Source organism: Pestalotiopsis fici (assembly GCF_000516985.1).
Source record: "Pestalotiopsis fici W106-1 unplaced genomic scaffold PFICI_Scf_5, whole genome shotgun sequence".
Lineage (NCBI taxonomy): Eukaryota > Fungi > Ascomycota > Sordariomycetes > Amphisphaeriales > Sporocadaceae > Pestalotiopsis > Pestalotiopsis fici.
In genome coordinates, this window is record NW_006917095.1 from 2377482 (window position 1) to 2399185 (window position 21704).

The following is a 21704-nucleotide window of genomic DNA, read 5'->3' on the forward strand; positions in this document are numbered from 1 at the left end:
AAGTCTTGACGATCAGATGAGAGCACAAGAAATCAAAGAAAGGTCCTCGTGCAACCTCGGTCAATTCCCGCTTGAGATGTGCCTCGCAAAATGCCTCGTCGAGCCTCATGTAACGGGCAAATCACGATACTGCCCGCTTTCAGGTCTTACAGCACGTAGGACAAGCAAGGCTGAGTTTTCGCTGCAACACATTCGCCGATGCAGTCAATCAAGGGGGCATAGTGATCAACCAATGACAAACCTTTAGACATTGGTCCCAGCCCCGTTGATCACTCGAATTGCTGCCCAAGACACAATATCTGCAAGAGCGTATGCAGTTGGGCGACACTGCATGAGGCTGTGTATAATATGTTCTACACTTCGTGTCAACTAGTTAGATTCCACTCAAAGCCGATTGTCAGACCAAAAGTCAAATTATCCAACAGGTTACTACGTATTGTGAAACCACCACTCAATAATGCGTTCTGATCGTAGATTCAAAATTTGATTAACGCCATGGTGGCATCTAAAAATCTGAATAATGGTCGGGCCATATGCCCCAAAAATACTCCAAACGCCTCGCAAAAATGACAACCCTAAAGACGTAGTAGTGGCACCCTGATCATGTTATTATACCCATTCCCTGCCCACTTGCGGTAGGTCTGTTGATGATTGCGTCGGTGTCGACTCTTGCCGTGCCGCTCGTTGGTAATACGGCTTTTGCTCCATGGCGTAAGCAGGCGCTGCCTGTCTTACTTCCACTTGTTGATATGGACCCGTCGGGTATTCTGCCGTGTCGTATCTCGAAATCTCCGGTCGCGACATGCCCGTATCATATCTGGACATTTCTGGTGTCGGTGTGGCGCCTTCGTATCGAGGATATGCATACGGATCTCCATGCGCCACCCCGATATCCTGCGACTGCCGCATCGCATAACCCAGCGGAACATCCTGTCTCGCGTCGGACCGGTTCTCCCACATCATGCTAGTCCTTTCGCTGCTCTCGTCGCCGCTACCGCTGCCACTGCCGCTGCCGTCTGCCGCATTCGCCGTCAATGCCGCCGTGCTGGCGCCCTGGTCCTGTCGTAGCCGCTCCATGCTGTAGTTGGTCTGTCGCGCAGCCTGCTCCTGCAGCAAGATCGTCTTTGCCTTCTTCATCTTGACCCAAATGTAATAGCCCATGACGACGGTAATGGCAAAGGTTATGACCAGCACAATGGTCTGGGTCTTGTTGTTCTCGTCCTGCGCCACTAGCAATACACCCAAATAGACGATAAAGATCTGCTTTGGCAGGGTCAGGAATGTCGCGACGCAAAAGTGCCAAAACTTGACGTCGCAGGTAGAAAAGACGGCCGTCGAGAAATGTGAGGGCACGATGGAAAAGCGAATGATGAAAACCATCTAGAGTGTAAAGGTTAGCTTGCCCCAGAGTATACCCTTGTGTTGTAGGAGCGGGTCGAGTTATAGTCATACCCAGAATCCACTATCTCTGGTTACGCGTGCCAGAGCAGCATAATTGAGATTTGTTCTCTCCATTTTCTCTGCCTTTTTCCTGAGCGCCCTTTTGAATGCAAACCATGTTCCCACTAAATAGCTTCGTTAGTTGTCCACACTTTGGAATAAGGTCATTGCAAGACCTACCCTCGCCGAGAAAGGTGCCGGCAGCAACAATAGCAAAGCCCACCCATAGTCCATACACAACACCGCAAAGCAGTCCAATGATTTCATGGCCAAACAGCGGCGGGAAAGAAATGACGATCAAGATGGCAATAGGTATGAGCCAGCCTGCGGGAACATCGCGTACTTTTTCTGAAAATGGTCGTAATATCTGCGGTGATGGTCAGCAAAACAATACAAGCCAAAGACTATATCAGTACAATATACGGACCTCGACGACCTTGTCGTGGTATATGGTGATTAGAGCCGTTATGACAATGATAACAATCATGAGAATGTGCCATGCTGAAAGACGGTGGAGTCGAATTAGCTTAAGAGGGCCCCCGAAGCCAGCGCGCTGGAGAATGGGTATATAGACGGAGATCGTCAACGAGAGTGCGGAACAGACATACGTATATATTTGGGCGTCAAGAACACTTTCTTCCAGTTTATCGGTCGATATTCTGTCGGCGGTTGGTCTGCATCTGATAAGGGCCCGGTCGGCTCATTCTTTTTCTTGGCCATTTCGACGTCGTCTACTTTGGCCATTTTTGTCGCTTGTTAATCAACCGAGCCACTTCAATTACACGTAAAAGCAAATGAGATAGTTGGAAGCTAGTAGCGGATCGGATCAAGCTCGAATCGACAAGGCGAAAAAAAGGAATAAAGAGAAGATGTAGTTTGGACAATACGAAAAGTAAGGAAAGACAAGAAGAGAATATGCTACGAACAATGAAATGTTTAGGCAGAGACCCGGAGACGCGAGAGAGAAGGTACAAAGTCGTATTCTTTAGATTTGCGGTTTAACTGGGGCGAGGGTCGAGGCGCGCTTGGAGAGAGAGCGAGCAGCAAGCAAGCAAATGCAATTCAATGAATTTCGAATGAGCATGGATGGCTGGATGGATATTGGCAGCTAGTTTTAGCTGGAGGGACACCCCAACACCCGCGCTGGGCGTAAAGCAAATTAAGCGGGGGACGAGGATCTTTGTCCGCTTTGGATGTCGAGATCGCCCTGTTTCATCAACCCCTTTCTGCGATGCTTGGCTCAGCCATGCATAGGTTCGATAGACTGGGGACTTTTGGGGGATTTGGATCAAAGCAGAAGCCGCCTCGGGATTTTGTTTTTGGCCTTGATGAAGAGATAAAAATAAAAAGAATCGGCGGGGTCCCCTTGGAGGCTCAAGAGGTGAGAAGGAAGGGAAAATCACAAGCGGGTAGGGCAGAGTAAAACCAAGCCCCCGGCGAAGTCTCTTTTGTGAACAATGATTGCGGCGCGGGCGCCAAAACAAGACACTGGTGATCACTGATGGGCGACACAGTTACGGAATACAGTGACTGCAGTGCCATTACATTACTACCCAGAAGAGTGCCGCCGGCATGGATCAAGGGAACAGCAGCAGCCACAATCCAATCAGAGGGTCAAGCGTCGCGAGTGTCCAAACCAATGCGAAACCATGAGCATCACACATGCCGCCCGAGAGCGTGGCTGAGCATTCTCTTGGCTAACATTTTTAATGTACTGACAGTAGTACTCTTCTGCTGCTGGCCACTCACTTTACACCCAGCAAGGTTGGAGGGCGGCACTGTAATCTGTAGCTTCCTCTACCTATTTAGGTAAAATTAAGTACCCTCCACATGGATGGAAAAATGTACCGCAATAGATACAAACTTGATCTGATGTCGATTCTTTCTACTGTCTTGTGTATTTTGAGTGTGTTTGTCGCAGTCAATGTGATACAACACGATAATACAGCACCCGTGTTGTTGTGGGTGTGCTAGGCTAGGTTAATGTAGTAGCGATGCGAGCATAGTACTGGGCCTCGCTGATCTCGTGCAACAAGATTTCATTCACTCTGTGTCTCTTGGTTGTGTGTGTCTCTGCCGCTGACGTAGAGTGGAGACACGGCGCAGTGAAGACACACTAGAACGCCGGCCGAATTGGAGAGAAAGATGATACGACACTGATGAGATGCAGGAATGCGCCTACGGGCTGTCTACGGGTCAATGGGGCCAAGAATATATGGTTGGATGACAACAGAACAAGCTTATGATGACTGCTTCTAAACCTCTAATCTTTGGTGAGCTCACAGCGGGATGGGAACCCCCAAATTCCTTGGCGGCGATCAATTGCCCCTGCATCTGTTATTCCTTCCCTTTCAGCTTGGTTGCTCAACTTGCCCATGTCCTTTGGGATCGTTTTTCTGGACCCATCTCCCTTTTAATCTATTGCATAAACGACGGAATTACCATCATGGTGCTTTTGATCGAGACCCTTGCGAACCAAAAAAGAACAAAGAATAGAGTCCCCACCCCACCCGAAGCCCACCCCCGGCGCCCGCTGGGCCAAAGTTGTAGGTTATTCAGACGTCCCCATCCCCCCCGAGTCCCATGTCCAAACTCGACAAAACCAAGAGCGTATCGCATTACGGATCTCGATAGCTCCGGGCCACGTTTTTGTGCAGCAGCCAAACACCATAAGATCGGACGAAATCTAGTCTATCATTGAGCCCACAGAGAGAGCATACCACGGTATAGTTTGCCCATGGACGGGAGCGACACCCCCCGAGAGGCGTTTGTGCGGGCCATGACGACGAAAGAGGGCAGCGCACTGCCGAAAACGAGTTGGCGCAGGATTCAATCGTGGTGAATACCGCGACGTGATTGCTGCTTATTGCTTACTTACATTGCATTGCATCCTGAACAATAGGCAACCAAACATTTTCTCCCGCACTCGTATCGGATCCGTAAGCAGAATCTAGACTATAGCCTGGCTGTGCATTGCTCGTATTATGACGAACAGCCGACAAGAGACCGTGAGAACCCCTACATCGCCGTTCACAACTTTTGACTGCAACCGACAGTAATCTGATCCATAGACCTGTATTTAGCAAACAAAGGAAATGCGATCAGAAGTTCTTCTGTATATTTTCACCCCAAGTCTGACTTTTATTGGGTACTGAGTCTAGCCACCACCGTGGTAATAAGTGATTTGCAGCCTGCTCTCACAAGCAACAATATGGCTGTCAATGACGACTCTCAATCATGTAGCCTTGAGTGATGGGTCTCCCTTTGGTGACCTTTTCTGTCCATCAATATGTTGACCTGTGGCATCAAGTATGTGTTACAGAGAGTAGAAGGAACCAATATTGCTGCCAGACGTATTGACCAGATGCCAGGTCTCAACGAGGGTTTCAATTGATGGATGAGTTGTAAATCTTGCATTTCACAAACTGCCGCTGACTGATGCTTCATAGTCCTGAAGACGTTGCCGTGAGTCCAATTCGACAACTTCCTACAGAAATTAGGAATGGCGGAAACAATTTTTGGGCGAAAAATAGAAGTTATCACCAGATCAGCCCCGTCAACGTGTGTTGCCGAACAGCAAGCCCTTGAAATATGATAGGATCATTTTCTTGGGTCCTCGTCCGTAACTAGCACGCATTTCCCTATTTGTATATCTTTCATTCATACATAGTGATTGTCGTGTCTCGAAACACACCAACCAGCCGGCCTGTTCGTGAGGTAATGGTATCCTTCTCGGCTCTCAACGACAACATATCGATAAATCACTACAAGAAGCAAAGGCCATGGCATGGCTGACGCTTTTGGCAGATGCCATTTGCCGAAACCCCACGTTTGTCCGGCACCCCGCAGATTTGCGGACAATTGCCGGCGTTTATAGTCGAATCCGAACCAATAGAAGCATGTACATAAACGTCATTAAAAAGCAATCAACTTTGCTGGGAAAACTCAACTGGAAAAGGAGGGGTGCGGATTCCCGGAAGCCTCTAACATCACACACGAATCAAGTAGTCAAGAAGATATAAGTTTGCTGCGCCATGTTTTCCGTCTTTGTTTTGACGCTTCTGGCTCGTGCCATTGTCGCCCAGGGTTTCCCCGAGACTTGCCCACCAGTGGCACCGTATAATCCAAATGCCACTCTTGGCGTGTGCCCAACAGATTTCACAATCATTGGACCTGAACTTGAGGCTGTTCATGAAAGTGAAAGTGCGCCAACGGGTTTTGCTGTTGATGACAGCCTGGGCATCTACCTGACATACCCACGCAACGCTGGAGCAACGCCCATCAATGTCGCCAAGGCCACGGGTTTTACGTCTGAAGAACCATGGCCCAATGCTGCCATTCAGAATTGCACCGCTGATCAAGACCTCGCGGAATGCTTTATAAATGTGCAAAATGTGGTATTTGATGCAGTCGGCCAGCTCTGGGTCGTGGACTCGGGGATCATACCCGGCGCCAAGACGGCATCGTCCCGTGGCGCCAAGATCATTTCGTTCAATCAGACGACGGGAGAGACTATACGGACCTACATCATCCCGGATGAGTTCTTCTACGATTACATGAACGCCAATGACGTGCGCATCAACAACACCTTGGGTTTGGGCGGATACGCCTTTATTACGGACGAGTCGGCTTCGGGCTCGGTCCTCGCCATCAATCTCGATGACGGCAGCGTCACCAGGCGGCTCCACAACACCACCGTGGTCAAGGCCGATCCCACGTACGTGGGCTCGTACAATGGCGAGCCCATTTACATCTGGAACGGCACGATCAAGTCGTACGCCACGACGGGCGCCGACGGCATCGCCCTGGCGTCGGGGAACGTGTACTGGGGCGTTCTGGCGTCGCGACGCTTCTACTACATCTCCCAGGAGACCCTGATCGACACCTCGCTGTCCGACGAGGACATGCTCGCCGCGGTCCGGGACCCGGGCCAGCTGGGCTCGGAGCAGGCGGGCTTCACGGCCGACGACCGCGGCCGCGTGTACATGCTGGCCAGCGAGCAAAACGCCATTTACTATGTCGACACGCAGCAGGCAGAGACCACCGAGGAGGTCAATGGGACGCCGGCCGGCGGCACGGGCCCCGTCGCTTCTGAAAACTACCTTGTCAAGACCTTGGTGCGCAGCGGCCTCATCCAGCATGCCGATTCCGCGGCCATTCTGGATGGTTGGCTGTACTTTTGCACAAACCAGCTCGAGTTGAGTCCCGGGAGGCAGTACAAGAATATCGACGCGCGCAAAGGGCCTTTTCGGAGTTACCGTACGTGGATTGGTAGAGGCCCTGCTGTGTGATGGGATATGTAGCAATTGATGGTCTGCAGGAGCTGCAAAACGCCAAAGATGATCTAGGCTGACCAAGTTCAAGTCCACAGCGTTCTACTTCATATGCTTAAATACATCAGTTTCACGAACGTTGTTTTTGTCTGCTAGAATCAATATACTAGTGAAACTCAAAGTGGAAAGAGAGACCACTCTCTGTTCCTTGATGCAGTCATGACTCCACGATTTCCTCCAAATACAACTCGCACTGCTATCATGGCCGAATCCCATTCTTGATCGTCAAGCTTGGAGAACCAGCACGACAGCGGGCAGCAGGACAGGCAGCCGTTCCAGTATGCCCTTGACCCAAGGGTCGTCTTGGTCCCAGTCATATGGTTCAGGGTATGATGTCCAAGTACATGGATTATAGCTTAAACCCGCTCTCTCGTCCTCAGAGAGTCTCCGATAATTGAAACATAGCCACATGCGCTGGGCCGCGCTGACCATTATTTCCCACCACGTGAAGCGGCCATTGTAGAACGTGTAGGTGTGGATCTCGTTCGAAACCATGAGAATCTTGGCCCCAATCGCTTTGGTGGCTTCATCCGCACTCAGAATCCCGATGGCACGTCCGACCTGAGCAGGGTCTAGTAGATTGACGATCAAATGGTTATCGTAACCAAAGAGCCCGCGGGTCGCTGCTTTTAGGCCGCGCGGATCGACTTCAACAACCCCCCGTTCTAGATCTTGCCTCAGGGTATACGGATCGCAGGGATCGCAGGGGTGAATGAGGATGGTACTCATTCGGTCAAAGAGGAAGCACCGATAATCATTGCAGCGATGATTATCAAAAGTGCAACACCAAATTTCGAGCCCGAGGACCAAGCTGCGGAATCGATTCTGCTTCATGATGCATGTCTTGGGAACACATCTCAACGATTCGCGGAAACTGTTGTTAGTGATGTTGGGTGAACTAGAACGCACAGAAAATTGTTTATACGTCTTGTTTTTGTAGAGTTCAGCTGCCATTTCTGGGTCCATTGTGCCGAGATGAACTTCATTCTCTGATGGAAAAAATGGATCGAGGCAGTACATCCCATTATTTATGATACACTGGCTTATTTCATACCAATAGAGGTGAAAATCATATTCCTCGTATCTCGACTCCTGAATTGTGTGAAACGAGCTTGTGTCGGAAGCAGCAGCAGGGCAGGAAGACGATGATGACACAAGTGGGATCTTCTTGACGACTATGATATGACCGCCACGCTTGAGAGCCAAGTATCGAGATTCTGCATTCGTCCAAAGGAGTGCGGTGGGTTTGGGTTTACGGGCTCTGCCACCGCTGATAACTTGGTGATGCTCGTCCATGGCACACTCCCATATCATGAAGCGCACTTCGGCCGGCAAGCATCGAAATTTCGAAAAGTTGGTAGCTGCGGTTTGGCCGGTGTCTGGAAGGCCCTGGGGGCTAGATTGTTCCATGGTCAAGACTTTACCGTGACTTCTGGTGGTCACGTTTGTGCTGTTCATATCATTGCATCAAGAGCCGACGAGCACGAACACGTCGGACCTTGGACTGCTTATATACCTACCCAGCATGGATCCAGAAAGGTCCTACTGGAAGAGAACGAAAGCGTAAATGCTCGGAGCTCCGGCCGGTGAAAGGGGGCACCCTATTTCTATGCTGCTAGACTACTGGAGTCTCAACTTTGTGGCGACGAGGACGTCGTTTATCGTGTGCCCCAAAGCTCACAAGGTTGATCTGCGTAGACTTGCCACGAGAAGCATAACACAGAGCGAATGAAATCACCTGGCTGCAATGCAATCTGAATGTGTCAAGAACTCAATGCACTTGATTTTGACTGTATTACCCTAATATCTAGCTATTGGTAGGTGTTTCCTGGATAACCTTGAAGGCCATTTCGTCGGAGAATTGCCAAGGTAATAGAGCAAGTGGATGAACAAGGCCTCAGAATTTTCAGTGTAAATACAACTCCCAGGAGGTTATACCTCATCGAGAAATAAAATAATGTTCATCATAGGCCGCCCAAATAGGCTGAAGGGAAAATACTGATGAACTTTCATCGGAGAGAAAAGAATGGTGATGGGGTTTACGACTGCCACTTGCACAAGAGAACACATATCGTTCAAAATGCCGGCAATGCCGCCATGTCCTAGGGATTGCCTGCATCGGATGTATCTTCAAGTCGTTGCCTGGCACCTTATTTTGAAGATGGGTGAACGACTCTAACAAACCTGCACCTAAAGCAGGGAGACGACGGCAGTGGCGGATTTGGTACAGTCCAGGGGAGCCATGACGGCTGGTGAAAAAGTCAGTGCAAATTCAGCAGAGACATGGTGTGATACAGCCAACCTGTGGCCTCAAGCTTGTATCTGTTGTTGTGATAATATGCATCACTCTGGACTGGAAGGATGTATTTTTCTACGCCAGAAATTAATTCTGGAATTTTGGACATAAGAGAAAAGCTTGCCGACGTTGGAAAGGCAGGTTCCGATGCAGATCACGTGGTCAAAGCTTTGACCACCCACACTTTTTGAGAGCGCTTTCCCATTTTCGTACCCAACCCTAATCAACAGACCAAAGTCCCACCCTGCAGAAATATCCGACCCAAATTCTTTCATCCTCAATTCGAATCTCACGATCCTGGAAAACGACACTCAAGGCAACAGCAAATCAACAGTTGCCCATCATGTCGTTGGTTTCGGGAGAGAAGACGAACTTCCAGTTCGTAAGTCAACTCCGTTCACCCCGTTCCATCGGTCTCCCGACTGCCGAAAAATCCGATGCTACACGGCGCCGCCCGCGACTGGGAGAAATCCTCTCCTCCATGGGCTGATTTTCTCCCTCTCTGCGACGACGCCTGCACATCGATTTGCCCGCGAGCCCGAACAAAATCGCATCAGAACAAAATTGGCTGACTTATAATGGATAGATCTTGCGTCTCCTCAACACGAACGTTAAGGGTGAGGAGAAGGTCATGTACGCCCTGACCCGCATCAAGGGTGTCGGACGTCGTTACTCCAACTTGGTCTGCAAGAAGGCCGATGTCGACCTGAACAAGCGGTATGCCAACTCCGAAGAGCCGAGAATGGTGTGATGGAAGAAGCGATGGACGGTGGACTAACGAGTATTCAACAGCGCCGGTGAGCTCACCTCGGAAGAGCTCGAGCGAATTGTCACCATCATCCAGAACCCCACCCAGTACAAGATCCCCGCCTGGTTCCTCAACAGACAGCGCGACATTGTCGACGGCAAGAACTACCAGGTTCTCGCCAACGGTGTCGACTCCAAGCTCCGTGACGATCTCGAGCGCCTCAAGAAGATCCGCGCTCACCGTGGTCTCCGTCACTACTGGGGTCTCCGTGTGCGTGGTCAGCACACCAAGACTACCGGCCGTCGCGGCAGGACTGTCGGTGTCTCCAAGAAGAAGGGTGGTTAAACTGCTTGCAGCAGTGGAGGAGTGGTTTCATTGGTTCTGGTCATCATTGCAGATCGGATTGGCGTGAAGGCTGGACATGGAATTACCCAACGGAAAAAATCGTCATGGTTCATTTGCTTTTGCCAAGGGTTTCGGCATCATTGATGTACTCTAACGAATGAATGAAAAAGAGACATCAGTTCCTGAATATGAAAACCACACTTCTTCAAGTTACGTGATATGGGATCCACGCTATGATTACACAGTGAAGCGACATGGCATTTCCGAGTCGGGACACTGCGAATCATGAACATTGCGACGCTAATTTTTTTTTTATCTATGCCCGGTGATGCTGAAACTTTTACCATGTTAACCTCGGGAATCTGCATCGTAAATCATCACAAGGTCATGCCACCATGCCTTTCATACTTCTTATTGTCAAGGGGTATTTCATACGGCTTAGTCCTCGTGGGTGACTGCCATATCCAGAACCTCGACTCTGCCCTGTCCTCTGGTCTCGTTGCCCAAGAAATCGGACAACGCTTTGAAGGCACCTGGTTCTACGAAACCAACCACCTCCCACTCTGAACCCAGCACATCTTGGGCCTCTACTTGTTCGATATAACTCAAGATCTTGTCCTTGACTGTACCCGGCGCCGCCTTCTGATCACCATCTCCCTCGGCAGACTTGGGAGCCTTGACTGATTGCTTCAGCACGTTGGTCGAGCATGTGACTCGCAGGCGCATTCTCGCCCTCGAGACTGGAATGGGCTGGTGCGCAATCAGAGCCTTCATGGCCTCGAGGGCCTGACTCTTTGCGCTCTTGGTCGTGACGACGCCGGTCCAGGTGTGCTCCTTGGCTCTCGGCTTGCCGGCCTCTCCGTCCTCGGTGGTGGCCGGTGTGCCCGTGCCGCTCGCCGTCGCGCTCTTGTCGCCCTGCTGCTGATGCGCCGCCGAGCTGAGCATGTCGAGAGCCTTTTCAATCATGCCGGTCGTGTAGACCCTCTTTGTCCGCGGATCCACCAACTTGCTGGCAACGATGGATATGACCTCATTGTGCACCCGATCGAGTTGGGCTGCCCTTTCCTTCTCGCCGACTTGGATTTCGCCCTTGTTCAGGATCTCGAGGATGATGTCGTTGGTGGGCTTGTCTTTGCCAAAGGCCTTGGCCAGGTCCTCCTTGGGAGCCGTCTGTCCCTTGCTGACATTGAGAAAGACGTTTGGAATCTGTAGGACCTCGTCAATGTCGGTCTCGATACCCTGGCGCCACTCGAGGATCTTGTTCTTGTAGCAGGCGATCTCGAAGCGCTTCTTGCCCTTCTTCAGTCGCACGAGCGACACGTTGGTCAGTTTGATCTGGTTGCTGGGTTGGTTGATTCTGCTCGACATTGTGACGAATAGTCGGGTATCATGAAAACACACAAGAAAAAAAAGGAGTGCAACGAAAGAGACGAGGCGAGTTGTTAAATGTGACTCTTTTTTTTTTGTCCTCCTGCTGTCTGATTATGTACAAAATATTTCTTTTCTGCGGGGCAATCAGCGATGCGGGACAAGTTCCCAGAGTATTGGACCTGTGTAGCGCCAAAGCTGCCTTTGTACCTGAACCCGCCTAGCGCTGCTGACCAAGTGACTGCTGCTTTCTACAGGCCATGTCTTGGAGACATTCTGTTACAGAAGATGAATCACCTTGCATCATGCCGAGCTGCATACCTGGGGTCATATAATTTATAGATGTATAATGCATGTGCACATATGATACTAGCTGGCTGCATAAAAACAGGCATGTGATTCACAATCATAGATGCAAGGTACCCAGACCATTGAAATGGGCGAGCACTCAAATGGTCCGCGTCTTGCCTTTGGACGTTCTCGTGACCCTCGGATTGCTGGCTTGGCTGGGGCGGTTCGTTCAAGGCGCAAGGCGAGTCAGTTAGACCCCAGTGACCTATGACGCTTATCAGTGACAGGGCCCCTCCTCTATCGGTGTGCTGGCGGTGGAGCCGGACAAGTCAAGACCGAATCAGGTAAGTAGCGTGTTAGCAGATTTTGGCGACATTGTAGCGGTTGAATGCTAGCACAAGACTTGCTGCCAGGCACCACCGGACGGATCCGTTGTCAGGTCAGCTCTCCAATCCCCCAGAGCTCCTGCCCAGAGCGCCCTCAAGGTCGTTTCATGCAATCTAGGTAGGTAACCTATCTACCCCAGAGCTTCTCTTCCTCGCTCTTGTTTTCATTTCTTCTCCATCTTCCATCATTTCATCAACAATACACCCATTCCTTCTTCATCGCGGGTTTTGGTTCATCCAAATCCATCTCGGTTGGATTGTCTTGTTGCTACCTGTGCTCTGACGGCCACACTCTCTTCTGTCAAAGCTTCACATTTCTTATCACTGCCACCATGAGAGTAGCGACTTCGACGCTACTGCTCGGCGCAGCCTCTGTTGCTGTTGCCCAACATGAGCAGATTGTCCTGGGCGGCTACCAGGATGCCGTCAAGCCTATTGTTGACTCGACTTCCAAGTCGGCTGGCTCCATCCTCGAGAAGATCGAGGAGACCCTCGGCAAGATGCCCACCGAGGCTCAGGGCCTCTGGGACGAGATGCAGCTTCTGGTTCCTGGCTTTATGGAGAAGGCACAAAACCTCATCTCCCGCCCCAAGGCACACAAGCGCAGACCTGACAGCGAGTGGGACCACGTCGTCAAGGGTGCTGACATCCAATCCATGTGGACAAAAACCGCAGGCGAGGAGCACCGCGTCATCGACGGCCAGCTTGAGGCATACAACCTGCGAGCCAAGAAGGTTGACCCTTCGGTGCTCGGCGTCGACAAGGTCAAGCAGTACAGTGGTTACCTCGATGATGAGGCCAACGACAAGCACTTGTTCTACTGTGAGTGATTATGAAACTGTCCTACATCATATCTAGCTTTTTATTAACTTATCCATGTACAGGGTTCTTCGAGTCCCGAAATGACCCCAAGAACGACCCCGTTGTTCTCTGGTTGAACGGTGGCCCTGGATGCTCCTCCATGATGGGTCTCTTCATGGAACTGGGACCCTCCAGCGTCAATTCGAAGCTTACCCTCAAGTACAACGACTTTTCCTGGAACGCCAACGCCTCCGTGATCTTCATTGATCAGCCCGTCAACACTGGATACTCCTACAGCGGAAGATCTGTCTCCGACACTGTTGCTGCCAGCAAGGACATCTACGCTCTTCTGACCCTCTTTTTCCACAACTTCCCCGAGTATGCCCAGCAGGACTTCCACATTTCCGGCGAGTCGTACGCCGGCCACTACATCCCCGTTTTTGCCAATGAGATTCTGTCCCACGAGAACCGCAACATCAACCTCAAGAGCATCGCCATCGGTAACGGCCTCACTGACCCCAAGACTCAGTATGCCGAGTACCGCCCCATGGCTTGTGGCGATGATGGCAGCCACTACGGCCCCATCCTCGACGAGAGCGAATGCCAGTCCATGGACAATGCTCTGCCCAGGTGCCAGTCTTTGATCCAGAACTGCTACGACTCTGGAAGTGCCTGGTCTTGCGTTCCCAGTGCTATTTACTGCAACAACGCTCTGATTGGCCCATTCCAGCGCTCTGGTTACAACGTTTACGATATCCGTGAGAAGTGCAAGGACCAGGCCAACCTTTGCTACACCGAGACCTCCTGGATCTCTCAGTACCTTAACAAGCCCGAGGTCATCAAGGCTGTTGGTGCCGAGGTCACTGACTACGAGAGCTGCAACACCGACGTTAACCGTGCTTTCCTCTTTAACGGAGACTGGTCGAAGCCCTTCCATCTGCTTGTTCCTGACATTCTCAAGAAGATTCCTGTTCTCATCTACGCTGGTGATGCCGACTACATTTGCAACTGGCTCGGCAACAAGGCCTGGACCGAGGAACTTGTCTGGTCTGGCAAGCAGAAGTACAATGAAGCCAAGATGGGTCCTCTGGAGGTCAGCGATAAGCAGTACGGCGAGTTCAAGACCAGTGGTAACCTGACCTTTATTCGTGTCTACGAGGCTGGCCACATGGTTCCCTTCAACCAGCCCGAGGGTTCTCTGGACTTCTTCAACCGATGGATCGCTGGTGAGTGGTACGCATAAATTGCAAACCGAGGATTTTGAGCACAAGAAGGACATACAAGTGTCGGTAGTCTTTGGGAACTTGCATACCGGAGTATACGAGGTGCTCTCATGGTCGAGTGTTTGTTTTATTTAGCATCCTTAGAGCTGTAGCACAAGAACAAATGTTTAATCCAACAAAGTCTTGAGCCATTGTCGTGAACAAGAATGTCAAGTGCTGTTAAGTACTACAAAGCAAAGCAAGTCACGAAGCCAGATGGTATTGTCGTAATTATGGCCGACATATATTGTAAGGGTGCTGGTCCGGCGGAAACTGCAATTTCTCGAGGTCTAAGTCGTGATCCATTCTAATCTCAAGTGGAAGCAGCATTCATGAGTCGACCAGAGGATCATGGGTAGCAACACTCATCAATATAGGTCTCGGGATGTGACAACAAGAAATTGCGAAGGGCTCCACGCCATAGGCCAGGAGGTATCGCACTCAAAGAATGTTGTGCTGGTTTATTCTTGTCTGGTACGCTCGAGAATAAATAACGAGGGTATCCGGCTCAAGATCAGTCGTTGGAATAAACGAAGGCTGACCGAGCGTGGCAAAAGACGTGCTGATTTTAATCATGAACAGGGAGAAAGCAAAAGAGGAGTTATACTCGTTCAATCACAGTTACCTTGCCTTACCTTGCCTAGGTATGTCTGTGGCACAGGTTGCCGATATGCCGGTACCCCTTCAACCCTTACGCCGTGCCTGGCCAGCCTGGCGCAGAGGATAGGTTTAGCTGCAAGGCTGGTTGTAGAGAGGCACAGCTGGCGGTTTTTGATGCGCGCCCAGACTTGGTCCAGAATGTCTTTCAATATTCTTGGCACTGGCTAGGCGGAATGCCGTCGTAGCCGGATGCTGCTGCATGTGGTAACGAATTTCGGCTTGCAGGACTTTTTGGAATAAGCTGCTTGCTTGCGCCAATGCGACACATTTGAGGTGGACGGCATGAGCGGCAGCAAGGAGAAAATGGGCTTGGGACAGTCCACGACAAGATGACTGACTGTCAAGCTTCTCTTGAGGAAAAGATGGGGATACCACCCTGCACACACAAGGTGTGGTGATTTAAGCTTTCTTGCAGAAGCTGCTGGGTTTCAACAGGGCGTCGTTGGCAGAAAGATTAGAAAGATGAGGGAGCAGACGTTATTATGTGTATGTTTCGGTCGACGGAGAGAAATTTGTGTGTGGTGGTCGGGCGGCTGCTTGGTCCACTCAAGTTGCTGGATTCGGGCCAATCGGCGCGCCTGGGGTAATGATACCCACCTATCGTTTGGCAACCGGGCGACACGTTGGAAATCCTTCAAAGTTTTGGGATGATTGCCAAGCAAAACCGCGTCGTTGATCCGGTCAGCTTGAATTTTCATTTGTAGAAATGTCTTTTTTTTTGTCCCTTTTCTTTTCTACATCTACGCCCTCTGCTCTTTTTTCCAGGTGTGGAACCTTGGCAGTGCATAATACTACTACCATGAGAAGAAGCCTCATTCAAGCCTTACACGCGACTACGGACAAATATCAAGGCCTACCGCATTGAACAAGAAGTGAAGCCGCCGGCCCTTTTGAGAGTTACATTACCATGGGCTCTCTGTGTCCGGAGTTACGAGGTCGATTCTCGACGCGCCTGTTCTCTTATCTCTTGGAAAATGGAGAAGGCCCACTCTTTACGCGGCCAGAAAGTTCCCAGGGCTGCGGGAGCGGGCTGAAAAGAAGCGACCATGGAGCAACGCGAAAGCGACAAGAGAAAGAAAAAAAAAAAAGATACCATGTGCTCGCGTGCCATATTTCCTTCTTCTGAACTGGATGTTAGATGCGGTCCGGACCTATCGGAGCCTCGGAGCCAAGGAAACACGACAGGTCTCCAGTCAGCAGAACCACATCAAAATTATACGTACAGACGAGGCCAAGACCCAAATGCAGCATCCCTCCAAAAAATGTTATTCGATCCAGGCTTTTACTTGTTCGACCCCCCCAGCTTGTCTGTCTGGGCACTCTGAAATAACGCTGACCAGGTAAGGCCCAGGTAGGTGACCTCCTTGATAATGTTCTTTATGTTCGGTCTTTTTTTTTTTTTTGCTCTCCCTCTACAACCACACCTTTTTCAAGATACAGGTCCGCCACTTAGCTACTCTATCGTCTTGGCAAAGCCGCCTAGGGACCCTCCACCTCTCTGGGGGTCCCTTCCAGGGCCCAGGAATGGGATTTATCTTAGTTGTAGAAATAATAATGGGTTCCACCGAAAAAACGGTCTGTCGCGATTCCTTTGCGAGAGAGAGACAGAAAAAAATAACAGTAGCGTTGTTGTCTTCGTCGTCGTCGGGGGAAAGAGTGCAACAACGAACCGACCCTTCCTCTTACTCCGGTTCACCCATATTTTCTCCTGTGGTCGGTTGTTTGTTTGATTGCTTTCTTCTTATTCCAATGGTTGATTCTTGATCATCCATTTTTGACTCATCAATTTTTGGGGGATCGCCCAATTCTCACCAATACTTTTCTCTTTCTTTTCTTGGTGAGCTTGGTGCCGTTTGATGATTTCTTAATTCGATACGCCGCTTTTCACCACAAAAAGCCCCCGACAGATTTGAGCATCAGTCTCGCGCCGGCGAAGACTAGGTGTTCAACTGATTAATCCAAACAATTTCAATGCCGCCAGAAAAGATCAGAAGGGCATCGGAGCCACGGGACACTTCTAGAGGATTGCCACCTACCATCTATCGCCTCGCTGTTCTGCTCATCCCTATCACAATAGCCATTTGGTGCAACCTGGCATATCTCTCAAGTACGATACCAATCTTAACAACTCCCTTCAACACGATATTGTTGACTTTGCAAAGAGAAATTGATTACTAAACAAACTGTCCAGGAAATGATCCATTTCACTGTCGCACGCTTTTGAGCGACGGAGCATGGGCATCTCATACAGGACCCCGAGATCCTGAACAGGACTTTGCAAAATGGGAACCTCACAATTGTCGCATGATTGAGTACTCGAGGGGCCAGTTCCACGATTGCCTCGGTGGTCGGAGGGTCGTCTTTGCCGGCGATTCGACCATGAGACAGGTCTACTGGGCTGCTGCCACCCGGCTCGACCACATGAAAGCTCACGTTGCCTTGCTTGATGTAGTTGTCGACGACAGCAAACACGACAATCTCTACTTTGAAGCCGAGGGCGTCAAGCTGGAATTCGTCTGGGACCCATGGCTCAACTCATCCTACCTTCACGACGAGCTCTTGAAATTTCGAGCCCAGGAAACCTTTGCCGATTATGGAGTTGTGAAATCAAAGGATGAAGAGTCGGCTGCTCTCGTGGTTCTGGGTGCCCCGGGCCTATGGGCTGCTCGTCACGGCGGTGACGATTATTTTGCCATCTTCAAACGTGGCATCGAAGCAATGAGAATTCATTTCGGCTCCACCTTGCAAGACTCCCTGGTGTCTCCTACAAAGGACTTTCGCAGAAATAATGATTTGGCTCCGAATCAAATTCTTCTCGCACCCGTGCAAGAACCTTGGTACGACTCGCTTTCTGCTGACCGTGCTCAGACCATCAAGCCCGAGAAGGTGGACAGGATGAATGCGTACCTTGCAAAGTGGTCCTCAGAAGAGCAGTCTCATATCCTTTGGGCTTACAATCAAATGACCAAGGGGGACGAAAGCGCGTACGAGGTGAATGGAATCCACGTTCTGGATCGAATTGCTGAGCGTAAAATTGACATTGCTCTCAACGCTCGCTGCAACTCTGCGACCGGGCATCGAATTCCTCAACAAGCGTCATGCTGTGTTCGTTACCCAAAGTTGAATATGCTTCAGAAGTCAATGATTGCGGCTGCCTTTATCTTGGCAATTGTCCTTGGAGTTCGCCACGGTGTCAGCTCATTATTTTCGCTTCGATCCGACAATATTCCCGGACTCGTCTTCTGCATTCTCGCGATATTGGTCTACTGTCATGTCACTGACAGACGACACGAGTTCCTCCGACTCGATCGGCACTATGACTCATTCAAGTTCTTGATGAGCTGCTGCATCTTCTGGGCAACAAGCTTGCTCTCATGGCGCAGTGATAGCCAGCCCGCAGACCAAGTATCGAAATCGCGACGCGAGTCAACTGTACAGAACGACAAGGGTTTTCTTTCCCGCGAGCAGTCGAACGAGTGGAAAGGTTGGATGCAATGTCTGATCTTGATCTACCACTTCAATTATGCTTCGCAGACCTTGTGGGTATACAAGCTGATACGAGTGCTTGTGTCAGCTTACATCTTTCTGTCTGGCTATGGCCATACCATGTACCTGTTGAAGACGGAAGACTTCTCGTTCCGCCGGGTGGCCGCCACTTTGTTCCGCCTCAATTTCCTCAGCGCGGTATTGCCATACATGATGAGCACTAGCTACAACTTTTATTACTTTGCGCCAATCATTACGTTTTGGTACCTGGTTGTGTACGTCACTCTTCGGGTGTTCAAGAGATACAACCAAGATCCTCTCAAACTCTTGGTCAAGCTGGTGCTCGCAGCCATCATTGCAACCCCTGTGATATTCATCCCGCAGCCTCTGCAGTTGTTGAGCACGATATGCCGCGTCGTCTTTCACAGCCAGTGGGACTCGAAAGAGGTCAGCTTCAGACTGAGAATTGATCGCTATATCGTCTTTTTTGGCATGATGACGGCATCAATTGTCCATCGCATGTCTGTCCTGAGAGCCAACTCTGTGATTCCAGAATGGTCACAGTTGGTAGATCCCCGGGTTGGCGATTCCAGCGCCATTGACCCATTGCTGGCCATCCTGGAGTTCCCTGATGCTCTGAGCAAGCCAATCAAGCCACTGGCATGTGGATGCGCCGCGCTTTTCATCCTCTGTTTCACTACCGTCACACAGACGGCAATAGGTAGCAAGGAAATGTACAATGCAGTACATGCGCTGACATCATGGGTTCCCATCATTTCCTTTCTGATTCTGCGAAACTCGCATAGGCGACTGAGAAACGCACATCTAGCATTGCCGGCAGCATTTGGAGGCATATCTCTGGAGCTCTATATTCTTCAGTATCATATCTGGCTGGGAGGCGATGCAACGGCGAAGCTTAGTATGGGTCTGGGAGACCGCTTTGGAAGTCGCAGCTGGTTGGCTGTACCGAACAAATACCTTGAGCCACTCCTCATCGGTGGCATGTTCATCTGCATTAGTGTTTATGCGCGATATGCCACGGAGGCATTGACCAAGCGACTATTCTACAGCACAACACCACATGAGGATGTCAATGGCGACTCGGGCCTAGCTAGCAAGGAACGGGCAGCAGGTGGCGGTCAATATGCTGAGGCTGGTTGGCTTAGCAAGTCGGGACAACTCGTGAGAATGGACGTGCGTGCAACAGTTTTGGGGATTGTCGCTCTTGTGTGGCTAGGAAACATGATATCGTGATTGTCCATGGTGGATAACAATTCATAGTTGAAGGACGAAGCTGATGAAGCAATGTTGGCATGAGATACCCCCTCTTTTTGGTCGTACACGTTTTTACAGTACACAAATAATAATGTTTTCACTAGAACGGATAAGACCTTCTATTGCTCACTTTCCCGTTACGTTGGCAGTTGTAGATATTTAAATTTGCTTGATTACGTTGCATATTTTCTGTGAGGCGAAGGACAACCTTGAATTCTTATGATGCCCCTCTTCTATTGACTATATTTAGATGGTCGTCACAGGGGTCGAGGCAAAGTTAGCAATGGGCGGTGTGATGGGCATTCCTTCGGGCGGACCTAACATTTGTTTATCATTGCTTAGAAGCTACATTGTCAGACCGGCCAATTGTTTCTACGAATGTGGATTCCACATTGTGCTAGAGATGGACAAATTGACAAATACGTACACACAATACTCTATAATGAAAGGGATCTCTTTACCCCTTGCACGGGCAATTCAATATCACCCCTTGGTGGAACAATCGGGATGCGGATAGAAACTTTTCGTGGATGAGTGTTCAAGACAATGACTTGATGTAGGCATATGAGGCTCAGAAGCTACCTGAATGGGCAATCTTGCCGGTTGCAGGGATGTTGTTGCTTGCATGGTTGAGGAACCCCGTCCTCATGCACTGGAGTTATTAATACCTAGTAAACATGAACGGGGCCCGTTGAGAATAAGTCTGTCCAATCAGCGTGCTCGAATGATTTTATACAAATATAGTCTCTCTCCTCGACTTGATCATCTCCTCCTCTCTCTTGACCCATCTTGTCCTTGCTTTTGAGTCGAGACCTGATCCGTGTGTCCAGTCTTACTTACGTATCTGGTTCAATGGGCCCAATTGTTCTCTTCAACTACCTGTATTACACATACGTCTTTACCCACATTTGATTCCAAAGGAACCCAAAAAGGTCACCACATTGCAACGTTGCTGAAATTTATCCCAGAAAGCGAAAGGAAAAACAAAAAGAAGAAGAAAAATGGCTACAACAACCCCCAAGACGGGCTCATGTCTCTGCGGCGCCGTGAAAGTCAAAGTCACAGGACAGCCCGTTTTTGTCAATCTATGCCATTGCATCAACTGCCAAAAAGCCACGGGCACTCTTTTTAATTCATCTGCCACCTATCAGGCCGAGGTAAGAATAATTCCCTCTACCGCAAATAAGTGTGAATTTTTTTTCCTTTCTTTTCACAAAAACTAACCCTGTGGCGTTTTCTCTGTATGGATAGGACGTTGAATTTACCTGCACATCCCCCGATATCATCCAGGAATTCCAGGTTTCCAATACTGCGACAGGAAGCCCGCTTTCAAGATTCTTTGTAAGTACCTCAAGTTGCCGCCCCAATCGTCTCAATCTCCCTTCCCTCTTCCACGGCCCCTGACAAGTGTCCACAAAAATGGGAAAGAAAATATACTAACATGAACAGTGCCGAGTCTGCGGTTCCAAAGTCAGAAACAAGTCCGGAATGGGTGGGGAAAAATATGTCACGATTCCCTTTGGCATTCTTGACGACAAGTCGGGCCTCAAGCCACAGTATGAGTTCTTTTGTGCAAATCGCGAGGACTGGTTTGGCGATTTTGACGGCGTGCCTCGGGCCAATGGCATGGAGCCCGTATTGGCAATGGCACAGGGCTCTTGATTGTTCTGTTGTTGAGTTAATGCAGGCGACAAGTTGCGGGAGGTGAGGCAAGTCATGCTCTGCTGGGTTGAAACACATGATACCAAGTTAGCTTGCCTTGGGGAGTGCCAGGTTTCACAGTACGCCAGCAGAGTAGTGGCAAAGGGTAGAGCGATTGAAAAGCAACTTAACAATTCACGGTGTCGGCAAGCGTGCAGGGAGTTGGTTTGCTCTTCTCTGTATAAGAAAAGTGAATACTATGGTTAATTACATGAATTACAAATACCATTCCTCAAACACAATAACCACTGATCCACTGAGCAATAATAGTCTGCCAGTGCGCTGTCTGTGTCAAGTCACAGCGCAGGAAAG

At 49.9% G+C, this 21704-nt stretch overlaps 8 protein-coding genes across 8 annotated transcripts; 5 read left to right on the forward strand and 3 right to left on the reverse strand.

Moving 5' to 3' along the window:
- Positions 1 to 609: 609 nt before the first annotated feature.
- PFICI_08032 (uncharacterized protein) lies at positions 610 to 2184 on the reverse strand (the record flags this gene model as incomplete). Its single annotated transcript, XM_007836613.1, has 5 exons — positions 610 to 1380; positions 1453 to 1565; positions 1621 to 1807; positions 1868 to 1941; positions 2049 to 2184. The coding sequence occupies 5 exons, from the start codon at positions 2182 to 2184 to the stop codon at positions 610 to 612; spliced, it is 1281 nt and encodes a 426-aa protein (XP_007834804.1).
- Positions 2185 to 5474: 3290 nt separating this feature from the next.
- Positions 5475 to 6731, forward strand: PFICI_08033 (uncharacterized protein; the record flags this gene model as incomplete). Its single annotated transcript, XM_007836614.1, has 1 exon — positions 5475 to 6731. One exon carries the CDS (start codon positions 5475 to 5477, stop codon positions 6729 to 6731), a length of 1257 nt encoding a protein of 418 aa, XP_007834805.1.
- A 267-nt stretch (positions 6732 to 6998) lies between these two features.
- Positions 6999 to 8183, reverse strand: PFICI_08034 (uncharacterized protein; the record flags this gene model as incomplete). The annotated part of the gene is made up of 2 exons (XM_007836615.1): positions 6999 to 7671; positions 7828 to 8183. The coding sequence occupies 2 exons, from the start codon at positions 8181 to 8183 to the stop codon at positions 6999 to 7001; spliced, it is 1029 nt and encodes a 342-aa protein (XP_007834806.1).
- Positions 8184 to 9412: 1229 nt separating this feature from the next.
- Positions 9413 to 10162, forward strand: PFICI_08035 (40S ribosomal protein S18; the record flags this gene model as incomplete). Its single annotated transcript, XM_007836616.1, has 3 exons — positions 9413 to 9451; positions 9656 to 9786; positions 9862 to 10162. 3 exons carry the CDS (start codon positions 9413 to 9415, stop codon positions 10160 to 10162), a joined length of 471 nt encoding a protein of 156 aa, XP_007834807.1.
- A 438-nt stretch (positions 10163 to 10600) lies between these two features.
- PFICI_08036 (uncharacterized protein) lies at positions 10601 to 11530 on the reverse strand (the record flags this gene model as incomplete). Its single annotated transcript, XM_007836617.1, has 1 exon — positions 10601 to 11530. One exon carries the CDS (start codon positions 11528 to 11530, stop codon positions 10601 to 10603), a length of 930 nt encoding a protein of 309 aa, XP_007834808.1.
- Positions 11531 to 12539: 1009 nt separating this feature from the next.
- PFICI_08037 (Carboxypeptidase Y) lies at positions 12540 to 14251 on the forward strand (the record flags this gene model as incomplete). The annotated part of the gene is made up of 2 exons (XM_007836618.1): positions 12540 to 13029; positions 13092 to 14251. 2 exons carry the CDS (start codon positions 12540 to 12542, stop codon positions 14249 to 14251), a joined length of 1650 nt encoding a protein of 549 aa, XP_007834809.1.
- Positions 14252 to 16901: 2650 nt separating this feature from the next.
- Positions 16902 to 19670, forward strand: PFICI_08038 (uncharacterized protein; the record flags this gene model as incomplete). The annotated part of the gene is made up of 2 exons (XM_007836619.1): positions 16902 to 17037; positions 17122 to 19670. 2 exons carry the CDS (start codon positions 16902 to 16904, stop codon positions 19668 to 19670), a joined length of 2685 nt encoding a protein of 894 aa, XP_007834810.1.
- A 1022-nt stretch (positions 19671 to 20692) lies between these two features.
- On the forward strand, positions 20693 to 21353 carry PFICI_08039 (uncharacterized protein; the record flags this gene model as incomplete). The annotated part of the gene is made up of 3 exons (XM_007836620.1): positions 20693 to 20848; positions 20943 to 21032; positions 21141 to 21353. The coding sequence occupies 3 exons, from the start codon at positions 20693 to 20695 to the stop codon at positions 21351 to 21353; spliced, it is 459 nt and encodes a 152-aa protein (XP_007834811.1).
- Positions 21354 to 21704: the final 351 nt, after the last annotated feature.